The sequence below is a fragment of the Cetorhinus maximus genome, chromosome 16 (genome assembly GCF_964194155.1).
Source record: "Cetorhinus maximus chromosome 16, sCetMax3.hap1.1, whole genome shotgun sequence".
Lineage (NCBI taxonomy): Eukaryota > Metazoa > Chordata > Chondrichthyes > Lamniformes > Cetorhinidae > Cetorhinus > Cetorhinus maximus.
Window position 1 is genome coordinate 22,054,082 of NC_135894.1, and position 22,025 is coordinate 22,076,106.

At 41.2% G+C, this 22,025-nt stretch overlaps 1 protein-coding gene across 2 annotated transcripts in view; it reads left to right on the forward strand.

The window, feature by feature from the left end:
- cpb2 (carboxypeptidase B2 (plasma)) overlaps nucleotides 1-21,500 on the forward strand; it is a 40,376-nt gene extending 18,876 nt beyond the window's left edge. The window contains exons 8-13 of one of the 2 annotated variants that reach the window (XM_078559485.1): nucleotides 5,931-6,021; nucleotides 10,552-10,754; nucleotides 10,874-10,958; nucleotides 14,428-14,585; nucleotides 17,463-17,603; nucleotides 21,050-21,500. In XM_078559485.1, the coding sequence (XP_078415611.1) occupies nucleotides 5,931-6,021; nucleotides 10,552-10,754; nucleotides 10,874-10,958; nucleotides 14,428-14,585; nucleotides 17,463-17,510 (585 nt within the window). In that variant the 3' untranslated portion in view covers nucleotides 17,511-17,603; nucleotides 21,050-21,500. Of the gene's footprint in view, nucleotides 1-5,930; nucleotides 6,022-10,551; nucleotides 10,755-10,873; nucleotides 10,959-14,427; nucleotides 15,452-17,462; nucleotides 17,604-21,049 lie in introns of those variants that run through there. The other variant, XM_078559486.1, reaches the window with a different exon arrangement.
- The last annotated feature ends 525 nt before the right edge of the window (nucleotides 21,501-22,025 follow it).

A 22,025-nucleotide genomic window follows, 5' to 3' on the forward strand; every position in this document is an offset into this window, starting at 1 on the left:
ATATCAAATCTCCTCTCAGCCTTCTTTTCTGCAAGGAAAACAGTCCCAACTTCTCCAATCTATCTTCATAACTTAAGTTCCTCATCCCTGGAACAATTCTAGTGAATCTTTTCTGTACTTTCTCCAATGCCTTCACATCTATCTGGAAGTGTGGGGCACAGAACTGGACGCAATACTCCAGTTGAGGCTGAATTAGTGTCTTGTATAAGTTCAACATAACCTCCTTGTTCTTGTAATCTATGCCCCGATTAATAATGGCTAGGATACTGTATGCTTTATTAACCGTGCTCTCAACCTGTCCTGCCACCTTCAATGACTCAGGCCCATATACACCCAGGTCCCTCTGCTCCTGCATTCTTTTCAAGTTGTACCCTTTATTTTATATCTTTATGTTCTTCCAACCAAAATGAATCACTTCACATTTCTCCACATTGAATTTCATCTGCCACCTGTCTGCTCATTCCACTAACTTGTCCATGTCCTTTTGAAGTTCTATACTGTCCTCCACACAGTTCACAATGCTTCCAAGTTTCGCATCATCAGCAAATTTTGCAATTGGGCCCTGGACACCAAGGTCTAGGCCATTAATATATCTCAGGAAAAAAAAGGGTCCCAACATTGATCCATGGGGAACTCCGCTACAAAACTCCCTCCAGCCCAAAAAACATCCATTAACCACTACTCTCTGTTTCCTGTCACTCAACCAATTTACCCTTCCTAGTTGACCTGAGGAGATGTTGGTGGGCCACCTTCTTGAACCACTGCAGCCTTTGTGATGATGGTGCTTTCAGAGTGGTGTTAGGTAGCAAATTAACCCAGCGAAAGTGAAAGAACAGACAGGACCGTTGCAGTAAGGTACAAAGGGGTATGAAGGATCAATCACATAGTGTGAGCTTGGATTTATTGCAATGTCACAACTTGCATTGCTGGGACTTGAACTCACAGCATCTAGATTGCTCACCCAATATCATGACCACTAGACTACCATATCCTGCAAGACAGAGATGACAGTTTCCATATTGTTCGGGCAAATTCTGTTGAGAATATTGTGCATAATAAATGTCATCCTAGTGCATTCTTTTCTTAACTACTGGAGCATGAGGGTCAGGAAACATGCACCTTGTCCTCTCACCATCCTCCAACCCTGGATTTTACAATCTACATTCTCACACTTCTTTAATATAAAAGCAAAATACTGGGGATGCTGGAAATCCAAAACAAAAACAAAAATACCTGGAAAAACTCAGCAGGCCTGGCAGCATCTGCAGAGGGGAATACAGTTAATGTTTCGAGTCCAAATGACTCATCATCAGAACTAAGAAATATAGAAATGAGGTGGAATATAAGCTGGTTGAAGGGGGTTGACAGGTAGAGCTGGGTAGATGGCCAGTAATAGGTGGAGGCAAAGAAGAGATAGCCAAAGATGTCATAGACAATAGGTCAAAGGGGTGTTGATGGTGGTGATATTAGCTGAGGAATGTGCTAATGATGACATTAAGAATAGAATGCAGGACGAGCAAGCTAACCCTAGTGGGGGTGGGGTGGGGGGAAGGGATCGAAATAGGCTAAAAGATAGAGATAAAACAATGGATGGAAATACATTTAAAAATAATGGAAAAAGGTGGGAAAAGAAAAATATATACAAAAAATTATAAATTATTGGAAAAAGGGGGATCGGAAAGGGGGTGGGGATGGAGGAGAGAGTTCATGATCTAAAGTTGTTGAACTCAATATTAAGTCCGGAAGACTGTAAAGTGCCTAGTCGGAAGATGAGGTGCTGTTCCTCCAGTTTGCGTTGAGCTTCACTGGGACATTGCAGCAGGCCAAGGACGGACATGTGGGCATGAGAGCAGGGTGGTGTGTTGAAATGGCAAGCGACAGGGAGGTCTGGGTAATGCTTGCAGACAGACCGAAAGTGTTCTGCAAAGCGGTCACCCAGTCTGCGTTTGGTCTCTCCAATGTAGAGGAAGCTGCATTGGGAGCAGTGAATGCAGTAGATTAAATTGAGGGAAGTGCAAGTGAAATGCTGCTTCATTTGAAAGGAGTGTTTGGACCTTTGGACAGTGAGGAGGGGGGAAGTAAAGGGGCAGGTGTTGCACCTTCTGCGGTTGCATGGGAAGCTGCCGTGGGAGGGGGTTGAGGTGTAGGGGGTGATGGAGGAGTGGACCAGGGCGTCCCGGAGGGAACGATCCCTGCGGAATGCTGCCAGGGGGGGTGAAGGGAAGATGTGTTTGGTGGTCATGCTGGTGTTGGTGGAAATGGCGGAGGATGATCCTTTAAATGCGGAGGCTGGTGGGGTGATAAGTGAGGGCAAGGGGGACCCTATCATGGTTCTGGGAGGGAGAGGGAGGTGTGAGGGCGGATGTGCGGGAGATGGGCCGGACACGGTTGAGAGCCCTGTCAACCACCATGGGTGGAAAACCTCGGTTAAGGAAGAAGGAGGACATGTCAGAGGAACTGTTTTTGAAAGTGGCATCATCAGAACAGATGCGACGGAGGCGAAGGAACTGAGAGAATGGGATGGAGTCCTTACAAAAAGCAGGGTGTGAGGAGCTGCAGTCGAGGTAGCTGTGGGAGTTGGTGGGCTTGTAATGGATATTGGTGGACAGTCTATCACCAGAAATTGAGACAGAGAGGTCAAGGAAGGGAAGGGAAGTGTCAGAGATGGACCATATGAAAATGATGGCGGGGTGGAAATTGGAAGCAAAATTAATAAATTTTTCCAGGTCCAGACGAGAGCATGAAGCAGCACCGAAGCAGTCATCGATGTACTGGAGAAAGAGTTGTGGGAGGGGGCCTGAGTAGGACTGGAACAAGGAATGTTCCACATACCCCATAAAGAGCCAGGCATAACTGGGGTTCTTAGTTCTGATGAAGAGTCATTTGGACTCGAAATGTTAACTGTATTGCTTTCCGCAGATGCTGTCAGACCTGCTGAGTTGTTCCAGATATTTTTGTGTTTGTTTCACACACTTCTTGTTCTCTATAGCAAAGTAATTTAATCAATATGAAATTTGCACTCGAGATTGCCTCAAAGAGGTAACACATAAAAAACTAACAAATCGCTTACCTAAGAATAACCATACCACAGACGTATTAAACAATTCAGAGGCAGTTCTTGGAACCTTGGACAAATTGGTGAGGGTTTCTTCTATGACCAATTCTTAGCTATGGTGGTTGTGATCTGTCTTCAGTTCCCTGACTACATCTCAGTCAAACAAGGCTTTGCTTCTCATTTATGCTAGCCTGGGTATATTTCTCTGTCAATGAATCCAAAGGGATCCAATTACAACATCAAAGGCCAAGTGAAAATGCTGCCAGTGGCACCCACTCCACATTTTTTTCCAGGGGTCAATCAGCCCTGAGCAGTTTGCTACAGCACAGAAGCAAAATTCTGTGGATGCTGGAAAACTGAAATAAAACAGAAAGTGTTGGAAACACTCAGCGGGTTAGAAAGCATCTGTGGAGAGAGAAACAGAGTTAGAGTTTCAGGTCAATGACCTTCCATCAGATGATCTGTTGAGCAGTTTGCTGTTGGACTTGGTGTAGTGTAACTGACGACCCGACAAAGAGTTTGTAGGTTTCCTCTCCGACATGGACCACATCCCAGTAGCCATGAATGCTAATGGAGTGTGATACCACCACATCTGAAAATTCATCCTAAGCTGCATCAATATGCATCCGAAAGAATTCAGTTGGAATTTTCTCCAACTTTGGAGTGGCATAACTCCTGTATCTGTAAATGCAGGTGTTACATACGAACATACAAAATAGGTTCAGAAGTAGTCATTCGGCCCCTCGAGCCTGCTCCACCATTCAGTAAGATCATAGCTGATCTGTTTGTGTTTTGAATTCTGCATTCCCATCTACCCCCAATAAAGTTTGATTCCCTTGCCTAACAAGAATCTGTCTACCTTTGCCTTAAAAATATTCAATGACCCCACCTCCACCTGCTTCTGAGGCAGAGAATTCCAAAGTCGCACAACCCTCAGTGAAAAAATTTCTCCTCATCGCTGTCCTAAAAGTGTGACCCCTAATTTTAAAACAGTGCCTCCTAGTTTTGAAATTACCCACAATAGGAAACATCCTTTCCATGTCCACCTTGTCAACACTGTTCAGGATCATATATACTTCAATCAAGTCACCCCTCACTCTTCTAAACTCCAGTGGAAACAAGTCCAGTCTGTCTAAACTTTCCTCATAAGACAGCCTGCTCATTCCAGGTAGCAATCTGGTAAACCTGCTCGAGCCACCTCCATCCTTCCTTAAATGAGGAGACCAAAGCTGCACACAGTATTCGAGGTGTGGTCTCACCAATCCCCTGCATAACTGAAGCATAACATCCTTTTATGTTCAATCCCTCTCATAATAAAGGATAGTATTCCATTAGCCTTCTAAATTACATGCTGTACCTGCATACTAACTTTTTGTGACTCATGCACGAGAACACCTAGATCCCTCTGCACCTCAGAATTCTGCAGTTGTTGTCCATTTAAGTAATACTGTACTTTTTATTCTTCCCCAAAATGAACAATTTCACATTTTCTCACACTATACTACATCTGCCAGATTTTTGCCCACTCACTCAACCTATCTATATCCATCTGCAATCTCCTTATGTCCTCTTCACAACATACACTCCTAACTATCTTTGTGTCATCTGCAAATTTAACTACCATGCTTTCACTCCCCTCATCTAAGTCATTGATATGAATTGTAAAAAGTTGAAGCCCAGCACACTCCACTCATCACACCCTGCCAATCAGGAAAAGACCCATTTATGCATACTCTCTGCTTTCTGCCAGCCAGCCAATCTTCCATCCAACCTAATATGGTATCCCCTACAGCATGAACTTTTATTTTCCGCAATAACCTTTGATGTGGCACCAAATGCCTTCTGGAAACCCAAGTACAGTATGTCTACATGTTCCTCTTTATCCATGTCGCATGTTACTCCTTCAAAGAACTCCAATGAATTGGTTAAACATGATTTCCCTTTCACAAAACCATGCTGACTCTTCCTAATTACCTTGAGTCTCTTTGTTATAACCTCCTTAATGATTGATTCTAGCAACTTCCCCACGATAGACGTCAAGCTAACTGGCCTATCGTTTCCTGTTTTCTGCCTCCTCCCTTCTTGAATAGGGGGGTTATATTTGTTACTTTCCAGTCTGATAGAAACTTTCCAGAATCTAGAGAATTTTGGAAAATTAACACCAACGCATCTACTACCTCATTTGCCACCTCTTTTAAGACCCTAAGATGAAGTTCATCAGAACCTGGAGACTTGTCAACCCACAGCCCAAATAAAACAGGGCTGAAACGCAGATAGGTGGGACTATAACTGTTTCTTTTATCTGAAACTCACCACAGAAGTCGACCTTGATCCAGACTTGGATGAAAATTAGGAAATGTAAAGAGACATTCTCCTCTTGTGGAGCATTGATAAACACTCAGCTGGGATTTGCAAATGTATTTTGGACCATAAGTAGACTGTTTTGACTTTTGTCAATTCACCAGTGGCAGAGCATCCCAAAAAAAAGGGGCTGCAGAGTGCTGAAAGCAAACTTCTGAAAAAAATTGACTTGGCTGGGGTTATGAAAATGGCTTCATTGTATAAAGGAGAGGAGACTGTTGAAACACCAGTCTTGCACTTGCTGCAGAAGATGATGCTTAATCGTATAATGTAACGGGTGATTAATGTTTGTGCTAACGTTAAGAATGATGACCATGGGGAAGAACAGCTTGGGTCAGGAGTGAAGTCGAAGGATATACATAAGAATTTCTAATTGTGATTAGAATAGGCAGTGCTCCATTTAAAAGATAAATTAAAACAAAATCCCCAAGCTTGGAATTTTCCATTTTGTCACTGGATTACAACTTAATGATATTAAAAAACAAAACAAAATGTTGTGAATTGAATATTTCAGAACCGCTTCTGGAGGAAGAACCTTTCTAAACATAACGGGGGTCAATGTTTAGGGACCGACCTAAACCGCAATTGGGATGCAAGCTGGTGCGGTGAGCGATTTAAACATTACAAAGCACAAAGCTTAATCCATAGTGTCTGTTCTCAGTTTTATTTTGGAACTGTCTCCACCTTGATAATAATTAAAGTAACAATTCCATGACTAGTTTTCATAACTCCATGAAGCCTGTTTAAGGTGTATAAGAATTCTGGCACTTTCAGTGGTAAGTGAAACCAATATCTATGTTTAACACAGTAAACCGTAGGGAGACAATTTGCCACATGGTATGTTATTACCAGTAATTAAGGAAGCCACTCTTTCCAAAAAGCAATAGGTTTAACTAATGAAATGCAATACAGAAAGAGATGGCAATCATTCAAAAAGATCCAGTAAGTCCACATTCACCAGACGGGAGGTTGATTTTACCATTGATGAGAATTTGAAGTGGAAGCTCTCCATTTCTGGAACAATTGTCAATTCACCAGTGGCAGAGCATCCCAAAAAAAAGGGGCTGCAGAGTGCTGAATGCAAACTTCTGAAAAAAATTGACTTGGCTGCGGTTATGAAAATGGCTTCATTGTATAAAGGAGAGGAGACTGTTGAAACACCAGTCTTGCACTTGCTGCAGAAGGTGATGCTTAATTGTATAATGTAACGGGTGATTGATGTTTGTGCTAACGTTAAGAATGATGACCATGGGGAAGAACAGCTTGGGTCAGAAGTGAAGTCTAAATAAAATCATATTTTCTCTGAGACTCTGAGCATTGAGTCAAAAGTCTCTGGGCAGAATTTTCTGTGCCCGTGGGCATCGAGCGTCATGGCAGGCGTGAGCAGACAATATGGCAAGACGACCAAAAATTGGTTTCAAGATGCAGTGAAACCGGTTTGCAATCATCCGCTCCGCCTGTTTCCCGCTGCTGCACGTCAGGAAGTTCATTGTAATACATCTACATATTATTATAAGCCCTGCTTGCTGGAATCATCGCCCCATGCTGGGTCATTTCAGCACTGGCCGCAACTCCACACAAGCACCTGGCGAGCTGCACTTCGCTGGGGACTTCGAGGTTTGTTTGCCTACCTTGCTTCGGGCAGCACTCACAGTCATTAGCACCAGACTTCACGGGCAGCACCACATCATTTTTCAGGGAGCTCACGGGCAGGTCTCTACCTACCAGACCAGCCATAAGGTCAGTGTGGCTTTTCCACGTCTGCAAGGCTAGGGCTTGTTTGGGGGAGAGGGAGAAGTGGCCTCAGGCAAGGGAAGAGGCTGCAGGGCGAGGGCTGTGTTGGGGAAGGGGGGTATCCCAGAACATGAGTGGTGCGGGGTGAGGGGGGGGCACATGTTGATCTGTGCAAGTGGTCTCAAGATGGTGTGGGCTGAGGAGGCAGTCTCCAGAGGAAATGAGGCCAGATTGTGATGTGAGGGTTTGTGTGAGAGAGTGAGTGGTGATGTCCCTCAAGCTGGCAGTGATTGAGATGCCAGTGAATGTGTATTGGCCTTTTGAGTTTAGAGTGATGAGATGGTTGCATTACCCTGGCAGCATGGATGAGATTATTCATGCGTTTTCTGCACTGGATGGCCAACCTCTTGTGTGTAGCATTGGCACTGACCACCTCTGCCACTGCCTTCCAAGCCAGAGTGGTGAGACTGATGGGCCTCCTGCGGCTAAAGTGGGGGTAGAGGACGTCGCGACGGGCCTCCACGGTGTCCAGAAGGAGTCCCGGGGGAGCAACACACTTCTTGGCTTCTGGGGGCCTAGTCTTTACTGTGCCCTCCTGGGCTGCAAGCATTGGGAAGTGTGCGCACAGCTGCAGTTTAAATATGGCACCCTGCATGAGGATGTGGTGAGGTAACATTGTGGCAGGCAAATCAGAGGCTGCCCGCCAACGAGATGGCATATTTCCTGTGACTGCATAATTATTGATGTGAGAGTGAGACGATATGGCATGAAAAGCCGCCATTGCGGCTGGCAGGTAAAACATCCTTTTTCCCACCCACCACCGCACATAGTGCAAATCTGGGACGATTCCGCCCTCTGCATCTAGTTTGGGCAGTCCCACAAATGGCTTTGCTTGGGTTTCTAGGATAGACATTACCAATGACTTGGTGTTGATGAATCAATGGCTTACAGTTCATGCCCAAGTATAGTGGTTTATATAGTGATGTAGTGCAACAGTAACTTGATCAGCATAAATTTGTTGACTGATGCTTTAGTCACTGAAGTTAGTTTGTGCCAGACCAACTGGTTAATTCCAGAGCTGGATGATTAAAGTTAGAGAAGATTGAGTGAAGCCATGTCACCTGACAAGAACTTAGTAGCAGCAGAAATAAATAACAAGAGAGAATAAAATATTGGTAGCGGAAGAGAAATGTAGAGAGATAAAGTAAAATACTGACAGGAAGAATTTTGAGTAAAGACATAATACAGGAAGTTAAAACAGAATTAAATACTAGGAGGAGAAACCAAACAAAATGCTGAGAGATAGAAATAATTAGCAAAACATAAAGAGAGACAGAAATAAGTACTGAGAGAAAAAAAAAATCATATTGATCAACAGAAAAGCAGAAGGAGAAAGCAAGAAGTGAAGTAAGAGTAAGAAAAATTGAAACTGAAGCAAAGGAAGAAAGAGAAAGTTGTCAGACTTAGAGTAGTCTGACCATTGGGAAAGGCTTTGAGAACTTGCTGTTGGGGGCTTGTCCAAAAAAAATTGATATGGTGGTGGATTTTGATCTAAAAAAGTTTGAGAAGGACACGTGGGCATGAACATGAATAATGATGACCTGATACGCACGTCTGTGGGAGTCTTTCTCCAAAGAAGAACTGGACTTCATTTGGGAACAGAAAGATAGGGGCTGATGGGGAGAGGGAAGAGAGGGAGAGGGAAAAGTGAGACACAGGGCCTGATTTTCATGGAATCAGGCCAACTCTGGAGGCCTTTAAAAATGTAAGGTGGGACCTAATTCCAGAATTCCTGCCCCCATTTCCAGTGCCAGCAATTTTCACTGGCATGGGCTAAGGGTGCAGGTAACAAGTACGATCCTTGCATTCCTGACATGGCCGGCTCTATTGTGGGAGTAGGCACCTCATACCCACCATGCCCCCCTCCCAACCGCTATAATTTTTGAGGACTCGGACCAGCTTCTAGAGGATGCGTGGTTCAAGGTCCCTCAGAGAATTCATGAATCATAGTCTGGATTTGGGAACCTTTTGTAATATTCAAAAGGTCTTAACCATGGTCCCCCCATGCCCCCCAAATGTGCATTGCAGAGCTCCTTCAGTACTACACTGATTGTCAGTCTAGATTCTGTGTTCGAGTGAGGTCTGAACTTGTGACCTTCTGCCTCAGATGCAAGATTGCTACCACTGAGCCAAGGCTGACGCAGTCACAGCATATCAAATAAATGTGGATTCTTATATTATAATCAATGACTTGTGGTTTCCTGAGAACATATCTCATTATGAATATGATAGGCCATCTGATATTCCAGCTGGGAATTTTGGCCTGGCCTTAATAAAACAATCTGTATGGCCGAATAAAGCAGTTGTTTCAACGACAGCAGTTAATTACCATGCTGGATTGATAAAGATACAGGCAACATTTTAAAAAGAAAAGAGCATAATGCACCTGCTGAGGAAAGCCAGAAATCCACTTTTGTAGAAGTGGAAGTGACCTCTCCTCATTGTGGTCCATGTAGAATAGTATATGTAGATTTCTGTACGGTGCCCAGTCAAGAGTAGGCCCTGCAGCTGGTTGCTCAAACTCATGTTACTAAAAACAAAAGAAGGAATTGCATTTATATAGTGCCTTTCACAACTTAAAGACATCCCAAAGCACTTTGCAGCCAATTAGTATATTTGAAGTGTAGTCATATTGTAATGTTGGAAACAGGGAGGCCAAAATGTGCACAGCAAGATCTCACAAACAGCAATGATATCATGGCCATTTCATTACCATGTTGTTTGAGCAATAAATATTGGTCAGGACCAAGGGGATAACTCCCCTTCTCTTCTTTGAAGTAGTGCCATGGGATATTTTATGTGAACCTGAGACCTTGGTTTAACAGCTCTCCTGAAAGATGGCACCTCTGACAGTGCAGCACTCCCTCAGTGCGGCACTGAAATGTCAGCATATTAAAAAATGTGCATCATAAGTTTTCTGACTTGCACAAGTGCGACGCCACAGGGCATCTGTGAGCGATTCCACTGGAGAACCTCTGGCATATAACTAAGTAGCGCTCATGCTCATGTCTGAGGGCACACAGTGCCGTGAAATGTGGAGAAATCTGCACGACCAACCAAATTAACTTGTGAAAATTGATCCACGGTTTTCATAAAAATAAAACATTTTGCTCAAGAATTTGCTAGTAAAACTATATGATAAACAATAGCAAATGTCTGCCACTAATTTAAGACAGTCCAGTAATCTAAATTGGCAGAGGGTTCAGGAACAGAACAATAACAATTTAAGCCTCACTTTTTATGGCATTGAGAGATATACACTGTTCTCCATTTATAAGTGTGTTTGATGAGAATTTAACAGTTAGTCTGTGTACTCATTTTAGCCTTTCTCCTGTGTACAGTTTCTGGAGCATCAAGCAACCCATGTAGTGAAACCTACTGTGGACGTTACCCTGAGTCTGAACCAGAGGTGAAAGCTGTAGCTACCTTCATCAGACAGAGATCAAATCACATCAAGGGCTACATCTCAGTACATTCGTACTCTCAAATGGTTATGTTTCCGTACTCCTACAAAATGTCTAAGTCTAGGGATCATGATGAGTTGGTAAGAGATTTTGCTCAAATATTCACATAAAATTACATATACGTGTGGATGTGAACCTACAGCCCAATTATGTAAAAGTGTGTGGGTCAACTAACGCTCACAATCTCTCTGTCCTATAGAATTATGTAGCGTGGAAGGCAGTCACTGCTGTCAGGTCTGTGCATGGGACAAGCTACAAATATGGAAACTCAGCAAAAGCTATCTGTGAGTATGGCTATTATACTTTTAAAGTTAGGCAGATCACATATCAAGGAGAGCTGTTCACAAAGCAGATATTATGGCAGGCAGGTGGTTAAAATTCTTCTTTGAGGCATAAAATGGATTTCCATAAGATGTAGAATGATAAAGCACACAGAGAGGCTGTTTGGCTCATAATGCCTTGTCAGTTATTTGGAAGAGTTATCCATTAGTCCCGCTCTGCTGCTCTTTTCCCGTAGCCCTGTCAGTCTTTTTTCCCCTTCAAGTATTTAACCAATTCCATTCTGAATGCTACCACTGCGCTTTCAAGCAGTGCATTCCAGAACAAAACAACTCACTGTGTAAAAAAATTTCCTCATGACCTCTCTGGTTCTTTTGCCAATCACCTTAAACACATAGGGGTCAAAGTCCATCTCAGGTGGGTGGTGCAAAATGGGTGATATTGGATCAGCCGCCTGTTATACACAGCACCTGCTGTTCAGTGAATATCAGGTGCTGCATATAACGACCAGCCGATTAGTTATCACTCACTTTGAGCCCGCACCTGAGACATTCTTATACCCCATAGCTTTTAATCATAGCAACTTTAATCATTACAATTTACAACGGAACACCGTCCATGTTATACATGTACAGTATGACTGTAGCTCCAAGGTAGTTTAAAAGCAAAATGTCCTCCGATGCTAGAGAAGAGAGGCACATCAGGTTTCTACACTCAAGTGTCTTAGTCACATTATTCCACCTAATACCCATCTTGGAGTCTTTGGTATCCTTGTTAAAATTGATAGTGGACATGTGCAAGGAAACACAGCAGGGAAGCTGTATAAATCTCAAACAGAATGAAACTTGTCACAGTAAATCTCTCACTTCCTTACTGAAATGTTTAAAATGAGTTATTGGCACTGAACATTTCATTAATGTCTGGTCTATATCATTGCTTTATCAGAGAGGGAACAGAAAATCAGAACAAAAGTATTGATCATTTAGAAGACAAACTACAGAAAAACATAATACTTTTGATAATTAAATCCATCAATAACCTTAGAAAGGTCACATGGGTTTCAATTGATCTCCAGTCATTGAAAAAATCTGGAAACTATTTATTGCTTGAAGTGGCTGAAATGTATAATTAGTAAAAAACTTTAAATTCAAGTGTTAGTCCAGCAGAAGCTGGCAAGTTTTCTAATGGAAGAATCAATCTGCCAGACTTCAACCTTTCTGTCAGAAGCGGTGCCAAGTAGTTAAAGGCAGTGCTCATGTCATCTATCCAGTCTTGTCAGAGAATCACCTGCAATGGCTTTTCTTCTCGCTTCTATTGTTGCATTTGGAGTTCCCCAAGGATCTATCCTTGGCCCCTCTCCTATTTCTCATCTATATGCTGCCCCTTCTGGTGACATCATTGGTAAACAAGGTTTCAAATACACACTGATGACACCCAGCTCTACCTCGCCACACGACCTCTCAACCCCTTCACTGTCTCTGATTTTAAAATCATGTCCTTTTGGCCTAGACTCCCCCACCAGGGGAAACTGTTTATCAATGAATATCAAAACCTTAAAAACCTCAATCAAATCATCTTTAATCTTCAACATTCCAAGTAGTGCAAGCCTAGTTTATGCAGAGCCTGTGCAAGAGTATTATGGCACCCCACTCCACCCCCCTTCCCTCTCTACAATTAACTTTCAAAAATTAATATTGTGCATTAGTATGAATACAAATTCTGCATTTACAATTACAGATTTATTTTACATGAAAAAGAAGAACTTTATAATACTGATTTTACATTCTCATTATTCTACACTTTTCACAGGATATGTGCTAGAAGAAATGACACATGATGTAATACTGCATTCCTGCAACAGTTACTGGATGATTTTATGCACAATTTACACAATCAATAATCATTACGACAGTGTGGGCTAGATTAAATTACATTCTTTGATATTATTTACTGGTTTGCAGAATTGGAATAGTTATTTAGATGTATAAATTTGTAAAACTGTCACATGAACAAAATGAGGAATTTGAAATTTTGGGAAAGACTGCAATGTGAATACATGGAAGTCTATATGTATGTCAGTATATGTGGATGTGTATCAATAGATCTAGACCTTTCACTCCCACTGTTGAAACCTATTTGTTTATTTATGTAGTTTCATGAATAGTTCATTCAATTTTTTGCCACCAGACCCCACCCCCTCCCCCAATTTTACCGCTCTAGATGGCCACCTAGTTTGCCTAGTGGTTGCAAGACCCTGTGTTTATGCAATTTCTCTTCATAATTTAAACCTTGGAAGTTCTGGTAACATTCTAGTGAATCTGTGATGCACTCCTTCCAAGAGCAATAAATCCTTTCTGAGGTATGGTGCCCAAAATGGTACAAAGTTCACCAGGTATGGCAAATTAGGGTTTTGTATAGTTATAGCAAAACATCCTCCCCTTTTTATTCTAGTCCTCTAGTTTAACATTGCATTAGCCCTTCTGTTTAAAATATAGTACAAAAATAATGATCCGTGTACAGAGCCCCCTAAATCTCTTGGGCCCTCCACTACTCTTTATTAGCTTTAAATCATATAAAAAATACTTAGATCTATCCTTTTTGGTCCAAAATGGATGACCTCATACTTACCTGCTTTGAAATCCAGCTGCCACAGTTTTGCCTACTGACTTCATCTACCGATGTCTCTTTGTAGCTTTTATCTACACTACTTACTATACCATCAAGCTTAATGTCATTGACAAACTTAGATAACATAACAGAGCCATGTATCCAAGTCATTAATAAATACAGTGAACAGTTGAAGCCCCAGCACAGATCCTTGTGGGACACCACTAGTCGCATACTTCCAATTTGAGTACATGCTCATTATCCCTACTCCATATCTTCTACCGCCTAACAAATCTCCTAACTAAGTCAATATTTTGCCTTCAATTCCATGAGCCTTAATTTTAGTTAACAGTTGCCTATGCATAACTTTATTAAATGCCTCTGGAAGTCCATATAAACCACATCCATAGACATCTGCCTGTCTGCTAAATTAGTTGGTTCCTCAAAAAATTCAATTAAGTTTGTTAGACATGCCCTACTTGTTATAAATCCCTGTTGGCCCTCATGGATTTCAAAGACAGAGAGAAAGATAGAGAGAGAGAGAGAGAGAGAGAGAGAGTCACAGAGAAGCTAAATATTCACTTGACGTCCACACACTTTCATCTCCATTAGAGGTCACTGGACAGCAAGGAGGAGCTAGAATATAAGCCAACTTTGCCATCCCTAAATCATCACTGGTGGAGTAGTTGAGCCTGGTCAATTCGATCCAGACCAGGAAATTGAATCTGGGATCTGTATGGCTCAGCTACTCGCTGGATGAACTTATTGACCTGTTAGATGATCCTCTCCTTTTGGGGCAGTTTTTAAGAAATGATGGCTAGCAAACCAAAATAGATACCTAAAATCTCTTTCTCATCATTGTTACAGATTTATCTAGTGGATGTTCAGATGACTGGGCTTATGACTTGGGCATTAAATATTCATTTACCTTTGAACTTCGTGATACTGGGAGATATGGCTTTTTGCTTCCACCTCACTTAATAAAACCAACTTGTGAAGAAGCTACAGCTGCTGTGACCGAAATTGTACGCCACATCATCCAAAACGTTTGAACACACTCGTGGTTGCTCAACAGTACCAGCAGAAATGTTTAGTTACAACTACTCTCTGATGTTCTTACGCAGAATACTATCTTGTCATTTTGGTAGCATAGCTCACAGTCTACACCTGATAATTCAAAGTCATTTTTGCATCATAAATTGAATTATCCAAATATTTGAACTTAGCAACACACATAATGCAATGTAGAAATTTAATGCTTAAAATTTGAATTAAGTGACTTTGAATTAAGAATTCTCTATTTTATTTAGAACAATGTTTGAAATATTCAGTTGTATTGTACACATAGGTTTATTGCATGAAAAACAATGTGAATGAAGCCAAATAGGGAAAAAAACTAAAATTAATATGTGGAGTATGTTATAGAAAAGACTAATCATGGAGGCCTGATTCATGTTTTTACTTGGGACCCTGACAGCATACATTGGATATGGTGGCTGAGTCTCCACCTAACAGGGCAGTAGCCAGTTTAATTAACAGGCCTACTGAGCTGCCACCTGAACCAGGGAGAAGTTGGTGGTATGGTCCTCAACTTCCTGTCCTCAGACCAGCAAATTGAAAGGAAAACTTAGATTTATAGGTAAGATTTAGGGCAGTTTTCCTTGAGGGAACTTGACCAGGCTCAAAGTAATCCTTGGTCTGATTCAATAATAGGGCTGACCAAAAGAAAGTGTTACTGGGACAGCTAATAGGAACAATGCAGCATATTTTCTATTAGTTTCTTCATTATCAAGGAGGAACTAAAGAACTGAAATAAGCTGAAATTTGCTATAAATGTTACTCTATATGTCCTCCACTTACTGACTGTAAAATAAAGCAGCTTAATGATTCACATCAGGCCTTGGTTCATTGAAGCGTTAGCAGTGCACCTTACTGAAGATTGGAAATATGCTCTTTAAATTGTGCAAGGATCAAAATATACAATTCGTGCAACAAGAGGGGATTCCACAGCTGTATCCTCAGGCTACACTAATGTACATCTAGGTATTAGGCAGCAAAAGTAAACTCCTGACCATAAGGGACACGGGTTCACTTATGGGTAACAATTAACCTGACAGAGTATCTAAGGCAGACCCAAAAATTATCACAGTTTGTTTTTGGAATGTTGAGGGAGTTTTTTTCTCCAAAAGGGCATTTTAAAAAGTCTTCAACATGGAAAATTGTGTCAATCCCCAAACATGATATCGATACCCTATTGGACTTTTGGAGGCGCTGTCCTTTGGATGAGATGTTAAACCAATGCCCCAGTTGCCTGTTCAGGCGGCTGTAAAAGATCCCATGATACTATTTCAAAGAAGAGTGGGGGAGTTATCCCCAGTGTCCTGGCCAATACTTATCCCTCAATCAACATCTCTAAAACAAGTTATTCAGTCATTATTAATTGCTGTTTGTGAGAGTTTGCTGTGTGTACGTTGGCTGCCATGTTTCCCACATTACAACAGTGATTACACTTCAAAAAAGTACTTCATTGGCTGTAAAATGCTTTGAGTTGTCTGGTAGTCGTGAAAAGCACTATATAAATGCAGGTCTTTCTTTTCTTCCCCTGCATAAACACAAATTATTTGAAAATCTGGGTTGTACCTTTGGCATGCTGTGAGCTTTTTAGCTGCAGGAGAGGGCGTGGGGTCACAAAAGACATTGCCGGAAACAGCAAAACCTAATACAGGTTTTCAGTGCACATACATAACACACAAAGCATAGTAAATACGGCTGATGAATTACAGGCGCAAATAGCCACCTGGGAATATGATATTGTGTATGATACGGTTCGAAAAGGGCCAGGACTGCGTATTAAATATTCTTGGCTACAACGTGTTCGGGAAAGAGAGTAAAGCAAAGAAAGGAGGAGGGGTGGGCATATTGATGGAGAAGAACATTACAGTTTTGGAGGAATGGGATGGCCAGCGGTCAAGGACAAAATCTATTTGGCTATAGTTATGAAACAATAGTTTACATTACATTACTGGGTATATTCTATAGGCCATCAACTAATGCAAAAGATATAGAGGAACAAATTTGCAGGGAAATTACAGGAAGATGCAAGAACTAGAGAATAGTGATGATGAGGACTTTCATTATCCTAAAATAGTGATAGTACAAAGAGGGCTAAGAGTTTCTGAGGTGTGTTTAGAAGAATTTTCTTGATTGGTACATTTCTGGTCCAATGAAGAAGGGGGTATTGCTGGATCTGGTTTTGGGGAAGTGAGGTGGGTCAAGTGGATCAAATGTCACTGGGGCAATATTTAGTAAACAGTAATCAGAGTGACAGAAGGTTGAGGTTAGCTATGGAAAAAAGACAAAGAGCAATATAGAGTAAAAATGCTTAATTGATGGAGGGCCAATTTCAGTGGGCTGAGAATGGACCTGTCCCAGTTAAACTGAAATCAAAGGTTGGCAGGCAAAACTGTAATGGAACAATGGCCTGTCTTTAAAGATTAAATAGTTCATGTACAGTCAAGGTACAATCCCATGAGGAGTAAAGGTAAGGTAAGGCAACCAAAGCCAGAGCTCCCTGATGACAAATGAGACAGAGAGCAAGATGAATCGGAAATAGGGTGCATATGACAAATGTCAAGTTAACAATGTAAGTGAGAAATAGGCTGAACACAGAAAGTTCAGAGAGAAAGAGAAAAAAGAAATCAGAGACTCAAAGAGAGGGTATGTGAAGAAACTGGCAGCTAACATAAAGGGGAATCCAAAAGTCTTCTACAGATATATAAATAGTAAAAGGGTAGTAAGAGTGGGGAGTGGACCCAATTAGGGACCTAAAAGGGGATCTATGCATCGAGGTAGAGGGCATGGCTGCGCTACTAAATGTGTATTTTGCATCTGTCTTTACCAAGGAAGAAGATGTTGCCAAAGTCATAGTGAAGGAGGAGCAAATTAGATGAGAGAAAGCAGAGGTATTAGAAAGGCTGGCTGTCACAGGACCGGATAGGATGCATCCGGATAGGATACATCCGAATATGGCAGAAATTGAAGAGGTACTGGCATAATCTTCCAATTCTTCTTAGATGTAAGGTGGTGCCAGAGGACTGGAGAACTACAAATGTTACACCCTTGTTCAAAAAAGGGTGCAAGGATAAACCCCACACTACAGGTCAGTCAGTTTAACCTTGTGGTGAAAAAGCTTTTAGAAACAATCATCCAGGACAAAAATTAACAGTCACCTGGAAGTGTGGATTAGTTAAGAAAAGCCAGCATGGATTTAAAGGCAAATTCTGTTTAACTGGCCTGATTGAATTTTTTGATGAGGTAACGGAGAGGGTTGATGAGGATAATGCTGTTAATATGGTGTACATGGACTTCCAAAATGCATTTGATAAAGTGCCACATAATAAGCTTGTCAGCAAATTTCAAGCCAACGGAACAAAAGAGACGGCAAGAGTATGGATATGAAGTTGGCTGAACGAAATAAACAAAATAGTGGTGAACAGTTGTTTTTCGGACTGGAGGTATATAATGATGTTCCCCAGGAGTCAGTACTAGGAACACTGTTTTTCTTGATATATATTAATGACCTAGACTTGGGTATATAGAACACAATTTCAAAATTTATAGATGACGCAAAGCTTGGAAGTATTGTAAACTGAGAGAAGGATAGTGATAGACTTGAAGAGGACATAGACAGGCTGGTAGAATGTGGCAGATTAAATTTAATGCAAATAATGCGGGTGTTATGACACAGCAGTTGCTAGAGGCTGTTATTTAAAATCCCAAAGAGAAACTTTAAACAACTGTCATAACCTATATTTTCAATTGGTATGTTTGAGATGCAGCTCTAAATTCAGGAATAAGACCACCAGTTCTCGAGAGGTGTTTATATCAAACTAAATGAGACATTTATTAATTTACAACAAGTTAGTAAACACATATACATGGCTACGAATTACTACTATCATAACTTTTTAACAAATTCCCAAACTAATCTCCAGTAAGGCAACAACAACCCATAGACTTTAAGCAAACACCAGGCAAAGCATTTTCACCTTACAAATTCAAAATGAGGTTTCTTTCAATTTGGTTTCTTTGCAGACTGTTGTAGGCTTACAGCTGCTTTGATGTTACATGCCTCTGCTCTGCAAACACAAAACTGCTTTCTGTTATACCCAGCACTTCTCTATGAAAGTAAATTCTCATTGTATCACCAGGCCCTTTGAACTCTACCTCTTCTAACAATAAAACCCCCTTCATAGTACCAATTTTATTAGTAATGTAAACATTGCTTGGTCTCTCCTAGCTAGGTGCAAAATTTCACTCCCCTTCTTGAATGCTCTATTCAACAAAATGCAAATGTCCTCTACCTCTGTGTTTACGTCACAAAACTACTATACATCAAAGCACACAGACCAGCTGGCTTTAATCCAATTAAAACACAAAGACATATCCACAGACTAAACCTCTATTTAAAAAAAATTCCAATAACATTTTGTACATTAATAGCTTCATGACGGTGAGGTGATACATTTTGCTAGGAAGAACAAAGAGAGGCAATATAAACTAAAGGGTATAATTCTAAAGGTGGTACAGGAACATAAAGACCTGGCGATATATGTGCACAAGTCATTGAATGTGGCACAGCGGGCTCCGAAAGTGGTTAACAAGGCATATAGGATCCTGGGCTTTATAAAGAGAGCCACAGAGTACAAAATCAAGGCAGTTATGATGAACCTTTATTAAACACAGATTCATCCTCAACTGGAGCATTGTGTCCATTTCTGGGCACCACACTATTGGAAGGATGTGAATGCTTTAGAGAAAATGCAGAAAATATTTTACAAGAATGGGTTCTGGGGCAAACCATTTTAGTTATGAGAATAAATTGGAAAAGTCAGGGCTGTTCATCTTAGAGAAAAGAAGGTTGAGAGGATATTTGAGGGGTCTAGACAGAGTAAATAGAGAGAAACTGGTCCCTTTGGTGGAGGGGTCAAGAACCAGAGAACACAGATTTAAAGTGATTTGCAAAGGAACCAATGGCAATTTGAGGATTTTTTTTATAGACGCAGCGAGTGGTTAAGATCTGGAATGCACCGCCTGAACTTTGGTGCAAGCAGATTCAGTTGTGCCTTTCAAAAGGGAATTGGACAAAAATATTGCGGGGTTACGGGGAAAGGGTGGGGGAGTGGGACAGAGAGCTGGAGTGGACTCGACAAGTCAAATGGCCTCCTTCTGTGCTGTAATCATTCTGTGAAAAGCCCTGTAAGTCTAGGAAAATATCTGTGTAGTCAGACAGACTTCCCAGAAGAGAAAATGGGAAAATATTGGAAGATCCTTATGCCAGAGCCAATTTTTCTGGCTTTTTTGTTGATATGTTTTCCTTATAGATAGAAGGATGGAGTTATTTAATGTTTTTGTTCTTTTTATCTCAGTTAACCCTACTTAAAAATCTCCAAACAACTGCAGAATCCACAGAGACAAATGGTCTGATATGAAGGACACAGTCTCTTGCCATTTGGAAACACACCTCTCTGGATTCACAGAAGTTAGAAGGAAGCTAGAAAAAGTCAGAACTTTGTATTCCCAACTATGTGTGCATATATTACTAAGTTTAACCAGTTGAAACTGTGATACTACGATAAATCACTGGAAAGTTTCACAATGTTTTCTTAGTTGGAACCAATCCAGGTATCAAGGCATTGCTTGCAGGGTTATGCAGAGCTGAGTGGGAAATTTCCAGTCACTTCTTCCAACCAATACCCAGCCCCCTTCCCCCAACAGGTAATAAGTCCTTATTCCATTGGGGAGACAGGCTGGCTGGTCACTCGTCTTCCTTGGAGCACTGCAGACTTGATTTGTGAAGTATCAGATTATTCCGTTTACCACAGAGAGTTAGATTTGCATCACTAGGTGTTATCTTAGACTAAACTGGATGACAGAGACCTTGCTTCTCCTCCTTACTCCACTCCCAAATATGTACGATTTTCATTACCTGGTCATTAGATAATTGTCAATTATGGATTTGAGATTTCATTAAGCAGATAGTAAATGCCAGGAGTTCTTCACTGCCACTGTCGCTCTCACTACTATTAAGTGATAGCCTCAACTGGTGGAGGCCCAGAATGACAGCAATAGCTTGACTCATTGCAACTCCAATAAGAGAGCAGAATCCTGGATATATTACTACATGTTCTCATTCCCAGGTAATGCCTTCTAGCAGTTGTTGTCCCAAGTTTTAGTTTCCTCATTAACTATATGACAGACATTTGTATCCAACGTGCTGGAAGGATTCTCTGTTTGTAATGTGACAACCAGTTCTAGATACCCAAAACAAATGCACCAAACCTTCTTGTTACCATGTTCTTAATTCAAGTTCTCTTGTGAGGAACTTATTCCTCCTCCAGGCTAATGAGCAACAAGTTGGTGTAGGCTGGAGCTTTCATTCTCTCTCCTGACAACTGTTTCCCTTCTTTGCTACAAATCTGCCTCACAGGTTATGAAACACTAGAATGGACACTTCGGAGTTCTGTACCACCAAGAACCATTGGACACACATCCTACACAGCAAGAACATAGCCATGCTTGAAAAAAAATGAAAATGATCATTGCGCCATTCATTCCTCCTCAACATGGATTCAAAGAACATGTCCAGGCTAAAATGGGCACCCACCAGAACTGATCAGTTTCCAAGATGAATGGACATCTAATCAATAAATTTAAGATTTCACCTGATGTGTGAGTTTACATTTCCACTGGTTAGTCTATTATTCAAGTTTAGGCTCAAAGTACACTTGATCTTCTGACAATCCAGCGACAGCACATGGTCATGTGAAAAGGAGCATTGTAGCTCTTTCAGAAATTCCCCGTACATCTGTATCTAGCACATCACTCATGGCAATATTGAACAGGTTGGCTGATAATAAACAACCTCGTTTTACTCTTTCAAAAGAAATAGGTTCTAGGAGTTTCCTTCTGTTCCTTGCATAGATCTCCAAACATTAATCTAAGACCAGGAACATACTCTTACAGCTTCCTACTTCTTCATGAGAGAAAAAGCATTAGGTCAACATTAGGTTTTCCTGAGCTTTTCAATGTTTTGTGTATGTACCATTCATAATCTTGAACAATGGTCTAACCGTAGGATTTAGTGAGAGGCGCCCACAGTGCTCTGTGTAGTACAGTGTAATCCGTGCTGCTTGAGACAGATTGGAATCTGAAAAGTTCTGATTTGAAGCGTTTTCAATTCTAAATGCCATGATTCCTCACATACATTTCTCCCAAGGAGAAATACAGCTTGTTTCTCCATACACCTCCAAAGATTTAGATAAAGTTGCTGAGACAACCCAAAAAAATCATTGAAGGTGACATATCATCAACAAGATTCCTTAGTAGTTTCTGACTCACCACAATTCCCCCTGCTCTGGACAGATGCAAATTACATAATGAACTACTAAAGCTATAATTATCTC